General features: G+C 46.6%; 1 protein-coding gene across 2 annotated transcripts in view; it reads right to left on the bottom strand.

Annotated features, from left to right (window-relative positions):
* Positions 1-7,191: 7,191 nt before the first annotated feature.
* The window catches only part of MCRS1 (microspherule protein 1), a 202,022-nt gene continuing 195,478 nt past the window's right edge, over positions 7,192-13,735 (bottom strand). For both annotated transcript variants that reach the window (XM_069230637.1, XM_069230638.1), the window contains one exon: positions 7,192-8,369. In XM_069230637.1, the coding sequence (XP_069086738.1) occupies positions 8,283-8,369 (87 nt within the window). In that variant the 3' untranslated portion in view covers positions 7,192-8,282. The remainder of the gene's footprint in view (positions 8,370-13,735) is intronic.

Raw genomic sequence — 13,735 nt, 5'->3', positions numbered from 1 at the left:
CCCATCAAATCAGGCTTTCCACGTGGTAGGCCCGAACAGGCCCGAGTTGGGAGCGCGTGCTTCAAAGGGCGAGATGAAGGTTCCAACGGTACTACTGGTTCGATGCTAGATGGGAAACGCGATTAAAAACAATACCGACTAATAAGTAGGTTTTCTGTTTCAAAATCTCAGAGCGAGAGGAAACACATCCGAACCACACAGCGGAAAGAAAAACAATCTAACAAAGGAGTCGATACCCATGCGCACTGTAACCAAGAGGAGGAGTCACTCGATCCCGTGACTCCAAAAAGACTTCTTCAAAGAAAAACAACTTGTAACACTCCGAGCCCAACACTAGATGTCGTAAGAGGCATGCATAACATATATATATATATATATATACACACACACTTATATACACACACACACATATAGTGGGTACATCATTCCGGTTTGGGGGGTGGGTGGGGGGGGCTGCCTATAATTAATCTAGTGTTGTGTTACTATAATAAAGTATAAAGTACCTTTTTATTTTTGTAACACTGTGTGGTTCTTTCATGTGTGATAAGTTGCTGTGTGACTATAGTGGTATTGAATAAGCTTTGCATGTCTCCTAGATAAGTCTTGGCTGCTCATCCACAGCTACCTCTAGAGAGCCCTGGCTTCCTAGACAATACAAACCAAGTTAAATATCTAGGAATCTGGATTCACAGAGACCCGGAGTTAGCGATTCGGGAAAATTATGGGAGGGCAGTGTCGAATCTGGAAGAACAGGTGGCCAGATGGTCTAGAATGCCACTTTCACTGGAGGATAAAGTGCCATTTATGAAAATGATAGTGCTCCCTAGATTACTTTACCTCTTCAGTAACATACCCCTAAGTACTTCAACAACTTTTTTTAAAACTGTCAGATCTCATATGATCACACTAGCATGGGCAGGGAAACTACCTAGGAGAAAGCTGGGACATGATGACCCTCCCATGTGCGCAAGGAGGATTTTGAAGCTTCATACCTACCCTTACATTATTTATGTGCCCAAGGCCAATTTGCGCACTACAGGTATACCCTCCATGCATATTTACCACATGAAGCAGTAGAGACAGATGGCCCACATCCTCTCCCACTTAGCTCCATTTTGCCACACAATTGGAGAAGACGAGAGGGAAAAGCAACTCTATTAATTGTACTACAACAACGTGGCAACAGCTAGAAGAGCGTGTCACGAGACTCCAGCTATGTGACCCCCTACGATACCATTAGGCTTTATCAGTAACATACGAATCCAGTGCACTCGCTCTATTAGATGGAGCAAGGATCAAAACTCTTGAGGATGTTTACTCCATCAGCCAATTCATCAGTTTGGCAGATCTACCACACACAACACGCTAAATACCACTGTTCACATTCACGTGCTACTACCTAAGGGTGGCGCTGAAAGAGCCATATCCTTCTTTCTTGGCAGAATCCCCGATGCTTGCGGCAGTCCACATCCTGCTGACCAGCCCCACATGGAGAAATCTCATAACGAGATTGAACAATGCTACCAAACAGAACAGTCCCATTACACTGACCCTAGCTCTGGACCGATGTAATGCTGTTCTAGATACAGCCATGACAGGGAAGGACTGGAGATTCTGTTGTACACTAACACAAATGCTCACAACCAAACTAACTTACATATAATTCATTAAAGTTTTTGCAACAAATGTATTGTACCCCTGTCAGACTGCCACAAGATGGACTGTGGGAAGACGCACACTGAACTCGCTGCAGAGCGCCAGCAGCCGACTTCCTTTACCTAGCATGGTTGTGTAGCCCAATTTAACATTTCTGTGTTAAAGTAGTTTCTGATCTATCTGCTATGGTTATGGAACAAATGCCCTGTTGTCTGCAGTTATGTCTGCTTAGACTAGTTAAGCAGTTACAACCCACGCATCGTAATTTTGTGACCGTGGCACTACTGCTAGCAAAGAGGAGGGTAGCTATGTAGTGGGGCAAAAAGTCAACACCATAGCCTGTCCAACGGTTGCTAGACATGACATTCTGCAAAGAGCAACTGAAAATATATGCTGAGGAACTACTGCCAACATCCCGGCCTAAGGACATATTGTAGGAAGTTGGCTCTGTATATACCATCTCAAAGTAAGAGATAGTGTGCACAGAGTCCAAGGGTTCCCCTTAGAGCAGATGTCTTCAAACTGGAGGGGAGGGGGGGCCCTGGGGGGGCCTCAATTGATCACAGGGGGGGGGCACCAGACTCTGGCCAAAAGAAGCATGACACAGATAACAGGCCTTTGTTTTAAGCAGAAGCATGTTATTGCATCTTTAAAAAGGTAACAACACTTAACTGCAATGTTTAAATAGGTCTAGACATATTTAAACATTGACATCTTTGTTTTGTACACACACAGGCAATAAATGAGGAACACACACTCAAAGACTTATCTCCAGGCCAATAGTTTTTATATAGAAAAATATATTTTCTTAATTTATTTTTAGAACCACAAGTGCAAGATTTGAAGTAAATACAATGCAAGGTACCCCACACAGGTAAGTTAGGAACTTTGAATTAGAGCAGTAACATACAAAGTTTCAGTTAAAATGGTAAGCTATTTTAAAAATGGACACTGCAAAAAATCAACAGTTCCTGAGGGAGGTAAGTAATGGTTAGTTTTTCAGGTAAGTAAGGCACTTACAAGTTCAAGTTCCTGGGCATAGGCAGCCCACCGTTGAAGGTTCAAGGCAACCCCAAAGTTACCACACCAGCAGCACAGGGCCGGTCAGGTGCAGAGGTCAAAGAGGAGCCCAAAATACATAGGCGCCTATGAAGAACAGGGGTGCTCCGGTCCCAGTCTACCAGCAGGTGAGTACCTGAGTCTACCGAGGGCAGACCAGGGTTTTTTTTTTCTAGAGCACTGGGGGGCACTCTAACACCCCCCCAGCATCACAGGGGCGGCCGGGTGCAGTGTGCAAAGCAGGCATCAGGTTTGTAATGGAAACCAATGGAGGGACCCGGGGGTCACTCTAGCGGTGCAGGCAGGGCACAGGGGGGCTTCTCGGGCCAGCCACCGACTGGGCTAGGCAGAGGGTTGCCTGGTGGTCACTCCTGCACTGAAGTTTTGTTCCTTCTGGTCCTGGGGGCTGCGGGTGCAGTGCGGAGGAGCCTCTGGATTCTCTCTGCATGCGTCACTGTGGGGGATGCAGGGGGGTCGTCTCGGGTTACTCACGAGGTCGCAGTCGCCTGGGAGCCCTTACCTGTAGTGTTGGTTCTCTGGAGCTCGAGCCGGGGGCGTCGGGTGCAGTGTGTGAAGTCTCACGCTTCCGGCGGGAAGAGTGAGTTCTTTGAAAGTTGTTAGAAAGTTGCTAAATTTTTGCTGTAGGTGAACAGTGCTGCTGTTCCCAGGAGTTTCTTGGTCCTTTGGATTTCAGGGCAGTACTCTGAGGCTTCAGAGGTCGCTGGCCCCTGTTGGATGCACCGCTGTTGCAGTTTTCTTCGAGTCAGGAGACAAGCCGGTAGGGCTGGGGCTAAAGCAGTTGTCGTCTCCGTCATCTCTGCAGGGCTTTCAGGTCAGCAGTCCTTGTTTCAGTTTACAGGAATCTGATTTCCTGGCTTCTGGGGTACCCCTAAATACAGAATTTAGGGGTGTGTTTAGGTCTGGGGGGCAGTAGCCAATGGCTACTGTCCTGGAGGGTGGCTACACCCTCTTTGTGCCTCCTCCCGGAGGGGAGTGGGCACATCTCTAATCCTATTGGGGGAATCTTCCCCCAATAGCATTAGAGATGTGCCCAATCTCAAGATGGAGGATTTCTAAAGGCATGGGTCACCTCAGCTCAGGACACCTTAGGGGCTGTCCTGACTGGTGGGTGACTCCTCCTTGTTTTTCTCATTATCTCCTCCAGCCTTGCAGCCAAAAGTGGGGGCAGTGGCCGGAAGGGCGGGCATCTCCATTAGCTGGGATGCCCTGGGGTGCTGTAACAAAAGGCATGAGACTTTGAGGCTCACCGCCAGGTGTTACAGTTCCTGCAGGGGGAGGTGGGAAGCACCTCCACCCAGTACAGGCTTTGTTCCTGGCCACAGAGTGACAAAGGCACTCTCCCCATGTGGCCAGCAACTCGTCTGGTTTGGCAGGCTGGCAGAAACTGGTCAGCCTAACACTAGGAGTCGAGCTGGTATTCAGGGGGCATCTAACTTCCCAGTTTTCAGTGTAGCCATTATGGAACTGTGGAGTTCGTATTTGACCAACTCCCACACCATATACTCTTTATGGCTACCCTGCACTTACAATGTCTAAGGTTTTGCTTAGACACTATAGGGGCATAGTGCTCATGCACATATGCCCTCACCTGTGGTATGGTGCACCCTGCCTTAGGGCTGTAAGGCCTGCTAGAGGGGTGACTTACCTATTCCATAGGCAGTGTGAGGTTGGCATTGCACTCTGAGGGGAGTGTCATGTCGACTTAGTCATTTTCTCCCCACCAGCACACACAAGCTGTGAGGCAGTGTGCATGTGCTGAGTGAGGGGCCCCCAGTGTGGCATAAGACATGCTGCAGACCTTAGAGACCTTCCCTGGCATCAGGGCCCTTGGTACCAGGGGTACCATTTACAAGGGACTTATCTGGGTGCCAGGGCTGTGCCACTTGTGGAAGCAAAGGTACAGTTTAGGGAAAGAACATTGGTGATGGGGCCTGGTTAGCAGGGTCCCAGCACACTTTCAATCATAACTGACATCAGCAAAAGGCAAAATGTCAGGGGGTACCCATGCCAAGGAGGCATTTCCTTACACATTATGGAGCCCGCTCACAACTTATCTGCTGACAGCTCCAGTCGATCCATAATGTAATATACTGTTTAACTAGGAGGCCACCTCTGGGAAGGGTTGGGATACGTATGTCTGCATGTGCAAGCGCGGTCGATGGTGATTCACAAATGTACTATCATTGCTATCTCTGGTAATAGATGGTTTATCGACTGCATTTATTCTAAACTGCAAAAACCCAATTAAAAAATAAATAAAAATAAAGTCAGAGCAGCTATTTTTTTAAAAAGTGCATTTTCAACGGCAGCTTCTGAAAAATTGGAATATGCTTTTACTTATTCTGTATGCAGTTATGGCTAATGAGCGTTCTTAGACATGAAAACCACGTTTTTCAGCCAGTTTTATACTGAGGCAATCAACTTTATATTTGTATCACTTTAGGTACAAGAAGCCGATTCAATAGTTTGAATAAAAATAAAAACCTGCTAAACTCAGTGGATTTTTTCCTCTCATCTGCCATCACGTGGTTCATGACATGTGTCTGGTGATCATGGACCATAAAAATGTGATAGACTGGGAAGGCTTAAAAATTTTAATTCTATCGGTGACTACCATGCCTGTGAACCCAATCTACCCGGCAGGTCAAGATGAACAGAAACATCCAAACTGAAGGGGGATGAGTTCACACCCCTGCTGTACTTAAAGAAATAATGACATTACAAAAAACAAAAAACAGCTCAATCCCTTGAACCGGTTCACAAACAATCAATATTTTTAAGACAAGCAGGCACTACTGGGTCATGACAACAGTACAAAATTGGAGTCACAGAATCATGTACAGGTTCTTAAGCTCTTATCTATAAAAACCATTATGGCAACGCTTAACAAGCATTTGCAATGCAACGGGTCTCGCGTTTGCTCATGTTAGAGCTGATCGCGTTGTAAACTCCTAACTCGACTTTTCATCTATCGGCAAAAGTGCTTTTATGTACGTAACCCGAAAAAGTTAAATTAACTGTGTAAAGCACTTGACTTCTGCCAAGCGAAATCGCACTCGTAAATTAGAGAAAAAGAAGTCCACAAGCCCAATGGAAAACAGCGAGCCTCGCATGTTTTCTGTACTTGGTCACTGCGCTAGAGGAGGGCTAGCCACCGGAAAAGGCATGACGTATGCGTGCCTTCGACTAATGAAAGCAAGCAGATTTTATTAGGCAAGCCCACGAACCAATAAACACTGACGTGAAGTTGACAGGGCTCCGAGCCCTTTTCTAAATACAAAAGCGTCTCGCTGCGATACGCATGCGCGAGCGCATGCAACACAGGCTCGACCCTAAAAATGACATTTAGAGTGCTAAGAAAACAAGTATAGGAGAACCGGGGAAAAAATAGTCCAGAAATACACTAGAAAAGGTACAGAGTTGTTAAAATAAGGAAGGCAGTTTGATCCTTTACCCCTACATGTGTCGAAATGTCTTCATAATCAGAGCAACAAAAAAAAAGAAACCAAAAACACACACTTAGAGGCATATTTATCACGCAATGTGGTGCATGTGTGACTCAAGCCCAAAATGTGATTTATGAAGCCACATAAGGCCACCTTGCGTGGCCGAGTGGCTTCATAAACTGGAATAAAGCAACACAGTGAAAATCATTGCGTTGCGTTACTCTGCCCCAGGAAAGCATTCCATGGATGTTGCGTTGGTGTTCCCACACAACATCCACTGAGTTTTACGCATTCCCAGAGTTACTAGAAGTGGTAGACCTGGGAATGCGCTAAGTGCTACACCTTCCCAGGTAAGGCGTAACAAGGAGAAATACCTTTATTTCTCCTCTAACTGCAGTACACATAGAAAGAGAAAAGTGCCTCAGGAGATTGTTTTTGAGCAGGAAGGTGCCCCCTCCAGCACAAAAACAATCCTCCCTACAATGCAGGCAACACTTGAACCATGCTGCAAGGGTGCCTGCGTTGGCGCTGGGCAGCCAAAGCAGCACCAGCAGAGGGACAAAGGCAGAAATCTGCTGTATTCTTTTAAAAGCTGCACATTTCTCCCCTTTCCCCGTCACACATCCCACAGTAGCAAGGTGATTTGCTGCACAGCGTGACTTGGCCACAAATATGGCCCTCAGTTCAGCAAAAGAAAGATTAATTCTGGAATGTGAGAATCTCAAAATATTGAACCAAAGATAAGGCTTCTAGCGAGGGATGAATAGCCACTCAGTATAGCTTAAACAAGTGGTTCAAAAGACAAAGCAGCTTCAGCTACTTGTGCACCAAAAACATACCCATCAACAGTCTATGAAAAAAAGATCAGACTGCCTGTATTATGGGGCTTATAAAATATTTTGCAGTTCTGTGACGAGAAAGTAGCGTTACTCTTGTGCAAGCTGATGTCAGGCCACAGCATTATTTCTGTTAAGGCAGTCATACTGATGCATCACAATGAGCCCATTAGTGGCAGTCAAGAGATTTTATTTCTATAATACATTCTAGGGTGAATGTTACAAGGTACAATGTATTATGTGCAGCGGGAAAGAAGGAATGTACACATCCAGTTAACACCACGACCAAAGAAGAAAGCTTACTCAAACTCCAACATGCTGCACTTACTACAACAATGAATCGTATATCGTTTTGTCAATGTAAAGTTGATAATGGTACAAAGGAGAAAGGGAAATGGTAATTAGACAAAGATGACTATGTTTCAATGTCAGAGATCAGAAACAGTTTTGCATTGGGATGGTGGGAAGCACCCCATTCCTGTAAACAAAGAAAAACCTCATGACAATGTCAAGGGTTGTTCGATTTGGTCTCGTTACGCATCAGGCGCAAACTGCAGGGAAAGGGTGGGGTAAGAGGGGCATGGTTCTGGTCATTCCTGCCCTTCACTGTTCCTTTTTGTGCCCACTCCCACACAAGCACTAATTCTGTGTGAGGTATCTTCGACTTCTGACACAGAAAGTGTTTAACTCAACCTCTTGGTTTTAATCAGAACACCATCCTAAAGGTTGTTGATGTAAACATTGGCACAGAAGGATACTTCGAAACTGCAATTATGTCTCTTAGCTATTTACACATTCTTCTGCCAGGGAAATACAGTGTAGATTATTATAGTGTCCTCTCTCCAAAGGAGAGGTGCAGTGTTCGGAAGTCTGACTGCCTCCCCTAGTGCATAGTAGAGTGGGCATAGTTCATCACCATGGCCTCAACCAACTGCCCCTTCACTCAGTGCCCCATGTCTAGAACTCACTGCAGTATCAATAATTATGACCATCTGCTTTGGATAAGTTGGAGCACAGAGATATCCAGTAGTGTGCCTCCTTCTTGCTGTGAAAAGTGAAGAAGGGTAGTCTGACCTCCCTCCGGTATCCAGCAGACTGGCCTTGCCCCAGCATCCTGCATTCTGACTTCCCCTTCAGCGCTCGAGGGGTTTGACCACACTCCAATTTCAGCCAGTCTAATACTCCAGTGCTGGAAGGCCATAGGTTGCCTGGTGATCCGCCAGTTATGGTCCCAGGGGAATCCCCCCCCTGCTTGTTTGGCTTGTCACTGCTGATTGATCTTCGCAGCTTCAGCTTTTATTAGTGCAATTAGATCTTGATTTATTAGAAAAACAAACCGGAGGCCAGCTATCTGTAATGAAAACCATGATAGGGAGAGGGTTAATCTCAGAAGACATGACAAAGTAATATACAAGAATCTACAGCCATCTACCCAGATCTACTGTATGTGTAGGAAGCTGGCCCTTTATGTGGTATGCCAACATTGTGTAAAGTGTCCAGGGGTTTCCCAGTTATTGGACAGGCTTGCTATGCAATCCCAAGTGTTCTATTTAGGGGCAGTGTTGTCGAGCAGCCATAGGCTTAACACAAAGGAGTGCAACATATCTACAAATACACACAATAGTTAATAAACAAGACATACGACTCAAGAAGGAGATCCACACCAATTTATAATAGCAAGTATCTTTATATATGTTTTGGCTTCAGAGAAAAGTTGTTCAGGTAAGTACATTTTCAAATAGGAATTCTTTTCACTTTAAAAAGTGAACACACTGCAATTCAGAGTTCGGTAATGTTATCCTATGAGAGGAAAAACAAGTTCTGCAATCAGGTACTGTTTGAAGACTTACGGGACCAAGCACCAAGACTTAAGGCGAGTATTGGGCAAAGGTCAGAACCACACCAACAGGTAACTCCGGGCGGCACTGGGCGGCCGGGTGCAGAGGTGCAGTACAGAGTCAGGTGCCCAATGTATTTCAATGGGGATCGGTCTCAGTAGAAAAAGGCTGCAGGCTCTGGCTAGGGCAGCCAACAGGTAGGTTACACACGTGGGGTGCTCAGGGATGTGTGTGCACCTTTCGTCCTCTTCTCAGAGGGTCAGGGGTGACAGGTGCAGAGGTGTCCTTTGGCATCGGGTTTCTATTTCCAGAAGCTCTCGGGTTGAGGGATACTAAGGTCTGAGGCTGCAGGCATTGTCGGGGAGTCCAGGAGGGGTGAAACCGCAGTGGACTCGAGCTCAGGAGAGCTAGGGGACTTTGTTGACACCAGGGGCCCACTTCAACTCGGCCGGAGACATCAGGAACAATGGTTGTTTTAGGTGTCAGGGATTTCTCACCACAGAAGCTGCGGGAGAGTAGGCCTGCATGCAGAGGCTGCAGGCGACTTTGGGGAGTCCAGGAGGGGTAAAACTACAGTGGACTCTAGTGGTCCAACAAGGTTCCTCGGGTCAGTGACAGCAGGTGCCAGTGGTGACTTAAGATGTCAGGTCTTGCAAGTTCCAGAGGCTTCAGTGTCTGCTGTTCACATGAGGTCTTGAGTCTTTAGTGAAGGCAGGCAGCTACCCTGGGTTTCTGGAGTCACAACTGCCAGACTAGTCGACTTTGTTGCAGATTTCGACGAACGATGCAGTACCAGGTTAGCGGTTTCTTTTCCCCTCTTCTGCTTGCGCAGCTCGTCTTTGTCCTTGGTCATCAGGATTTGCCTCTCTGGTGCAAGGGGCTCCCCTAAATACTGAATTTAAGGGTGTGAAGGGTAGTGGCCAATGGGCTACTCTCCCTTGTGGTCACTACACCCTATATATGGCCCCTTCCTGTGGGAAATGGCCATAACCCTGTCCCAGAATCCTTAAGTATGCCATCACCAAGATGGCAACTTCTGAAAAATCGTGTCCACCTTGCAGTAGCCCACCACAGAGTGGAATTAGCCTGGGGGTGGCACACCTACCTGACTAGCTATTTTTCCTACCTATCCAGCTGGCTCTGGGTGGGGATTGAAGGGTGGGTGGCTGGGGGGGGTACGGAGTGGGGCATGGCATCCTTTCCTGTGAGGAGAGCCAGATTCGCATTTCAAAGGGGGCAGCTCTTTGAGGCTTGCCGCCTTAGGAAGGCTAATCAGCAGGTTATCCTCTCTTCCCAGACAGGCTTTTCTTCTGGACTTCCCAAAAGCAAAATGCTCTCTCCCTGGGGGTCCAAAACGGTGACTCGGGTGGCAGGCTGGTAGAAACCAGTCTGTGAACACACCAGAGGCTGGTAGGGTTTCAGGGTCACCTCTATGGTGCCCTCTGGGTGCATGTATTGGTAAATCCAACACTGGAATCAGTGTGGGCTTATCAATATGAAATGTTTGATACCAAACCCCACCGTCTTCAGTGAAGCCATCATATAGCTGGGGAACTCTTATTGATTGTGTCCCGCACATGCATTTAAAATGGCTTCCCTGGCCACTTACTATGTCTGAGAAAGACATAGCAGGGGCATATCTGCTCATAGAGCTATGCCCTCACATGTAATATATTGCACCCTGCCTTAGGGCTGTAAGGCCTGCCAGAGGTGTGACATATATATTGAATGCAGTGTTAGGGTCATGGCACACAGGCTGTGTGCTATGTAGCGTTTTTATTTTTGTCTGCACCAAGAAATGCAGCCGGCATTGGCAGCCCGTCATGTGCTTGGTGAGGGGTCCCTTAGGGTGGCACAATTTGTGCTGCAGACCTTGGGGACCACTCTTAGTACCCCCAGGCCCTAGGTACCAGGGCTACTACTTACTGGGGACTTACAGAGGGTGCTAAAGATTTTTGCCAGTTGGGGTAACAACTGTGCAGTTTTGGGAAAGAGCTCTGCCACTGGGGACCTGGTTAACAGGAACCCAGAGTCCAGAAATATGTGTGGCTGTAGCCATGTCAAAAGAGGCACTTACCTATAGTATTCAATAAAAGGGGAAGAAGGAATGATACAGGCGCTACCTGGTACTACATGCCCAATGGAGAAGATCAGCATAGTTCTGTCCTTAGTGGGTGGACACTAAACATAGACCTGAGCATGTGCTGCCTACCGAAAGATGCTAAGCATGGCCTACATTTTTATAGATTGAAACAGCATTGACATGAAGCAATATAGCTGACTCACTTTGGTAGTGGTTATGGGCTGTGTGCAGTAGAGATGCTAAGCTTTGGAATAACAGATATCAAAGCCTCGCCACCATGTTTTCCCTGTCATGAATACAAGTTGACAATGGTAATATAGTGTTTTGAATGAGCATTCTCAACAGGGAATAATTTAAGTTTTGAATCCATGAAAGATCCCAAACTGGAAGAATATTATTTCCCATGTCTTATATTGAAAGCCCAGGAGGTGTACATAATATGATGCAGACTGGAAAAGGCGGTGAGAACAGAGGCAAATAATGCAATTTTAAGTGCAGAGAATTAAGAGCGCGAAACATTGAATACCTAGCATATATGTTAGAAGAAGGGAATGCAGAGCTTTAGCTGAAAAAAGAGCCAATAAGAGGGGTAAACTACTGAGGGACAAGACAGAAAGCAGAGCTGGAAAAGTGGGAGAACAGTTGAAGCAGAGCTGACCCCTGAAGTGTGAACCTGAAAGCTGAGCTGGGTTTTGATGGGTGGAAGAGAGAAGAGGCACAGCTTGGTAATGAAGGTTCATTTCATCCAAAGATAACATTTCATAGAAATAGTTCAATTAAAAAGCAGAGGAGTTGAGACCACTACAAGTGTACGTATCTCTAATAGTGAACAAACACAGGAGTGCTTTAATTAGACTAGCCCTCTGCTTTTTAACTGTTATTTTTGGAAGCAAATAAACCTTCAATATTGGTGTCTGAGTTTAAGACTTTTTGTATACAATTCAGTAATTTATTTTGAGGATTGTTTTTAGGATTTGGAAGAAAAATGTCTGTGTAGTAGGTATAAAACATTTGATGAATAAAAAGTAGAAATTATGACTGAAAGTTATTATTCCCTGGTTTTTGAGTATTGAATAAGTTTCCCCCAAAAAACTATGTTTATGTATGAGTTACAAAAAAATAAGTCTGTGTGGTTAATTGGCTAAGTGGGTGGGAGCTAGCACAGGGTCATTGCAAGCAGATAACCCAGTACAACAAGACGTTTGTATGTTATGTAGAAGCTTGGGACTGGATTCAAGGGTCAAGTGCCATGGAGGCATTTGGTAGCTATAGGCAAGAGTACAGCTGGGCACAAGGGGTAGGAAGGAGCAAGGAAGTGAACTGAGCACTGGAGAGGAGACAGAAAACAGATATGGCCATTTGTAGGAAGTTGCCTCTGTATGTGCTATTTCAAAGTAAGGAATAGCATGCACAGAGTCCAAGGGTTCCCCTTAGAGGTAAAATAGTGGTAAAAAGAGATAATACTAATGCTCTATTTTGTGGTAGTGTGGTCGAGCAGTAGGCTTATCCAAGGAGTAGTGTTAAGCATTTGTTGTACATACACATAGACAATAAATGAGGTACACACACTCAGAGACAAATCCAGCCAATAGGTTTTGTATAGAAAAATATATTTTCTTAGTTTATTTTAAGAACCACAGGTTCAAATTTAACATGTAATATCTTGTTTGAAAGGTATTGCAGGTAAGTACATTAGGAACTTTGAATCATTTCAATTGCATGTATACTTTTCAAGTTATTCACAAATAGCTATTTTAAAAGTGGACACTTAGTGCAATTTTCACAGTTCCTGGGGGAGGTAAGTTTTTGTTAGTTTTACCAGGTAAGTAATACACTTACAGGGTTCAGTTCTTGGTCCAAGGTAGCCCACCGTTGGGGGTTCAGAGCAACCCCAAAGTTACCACACCAGCAGCTCAGGGCCGGTCAGGTGCAGAGTTCAAAGTGGTGCCCAAAACGCATAGGCTTCAATGGAGAGAAGGGGGTGCCCCGGTTCCAGTCTGCCAGCAGGTAAGTACCCGCGTCTTCGGAGGGCAGACCAGGGGGGTTTTGTAGGGCACCGGGGGGGACACAAGCCCACACAGAAATGTCACCCTCAGCGGCGCGGGGGCGGCCGGGTGCAGTGTTAGAACAAGCGTTGGGTTCGCAATGGAAGTCAATGAGAGATCAAGGGATCTCTTCAGCGCTGCAGGCAGGCAAGGGGGGGCTTCCTCGGGGAAACCTCCACTTGGGCAAGGGAGAGGGACTCCTGGGGGTCACTTCTGCAGTGAAAGTCCGGTCCTTCAGGTCCTGGGGCTGCGGGTGCAGGGTCTTTTCCAGGCATCGGGACTTAGGTTTCAGAGAGTCGCGGTCAGGGGAAGCCTCGGGATTCCCTCTGCAGGCGGCGCTGTGGGGGCTCAGGGGGGACAGGTTTTGGTACTCACAGTCGTAGAGTAGTCCGGGGGTCCTCCCTGAGGTGTTGGTTCTCCACCAGCCGAGTCGGGGTCGCCGGATGCAGTATTGCAAGTCTCACGCTTCTTGCGGGGAGATTGCAGGGTTCTTTAAAGCTGCTCCTTTGGATAAAGTTGCAGTCTTTTTGGAGCAGGTCCGCTGTCCTCAGGAGTTTCTTGTCGTCGTCGAAGCAGGGCAGTCCTCAGAGGATGCAGAGGTCGCTGGTCCCTTTGGAAGGCGTCGCTGGAGCAGAGTTCTTTGGAAGGCAGGAGACAGGCCGGTGGGTTTCTGGAGCCAAGGCAGTTGTCTTCTGGTCTTCCTCTGCAGGGGTTTTCAGCTAGGCAGTCCTTCTTCTTGTTGTTGCAGGAA

This window comes from Pleurodeles waltl, chromosome 4_2 (genome assembly GCF_031143425.1).
Source record: "Pleurodeles waltl isolate 20211129_DDA chromosome 4_2, aPleWal1.hap1.20221129, whole genome shotgun sequence".
NCBI classification, from domain to species: domain Eukaryota; kingdom Metazoa; phylum Chordata; class Amphibia; order Caudata; family Salamandridae; genus Pleurodeles; species Pleurodeles waltl.
Note: the sequence above shows the minus strand (reverse complement) of the source record. Positions and strands in the feature narration are given on the sequence as shown.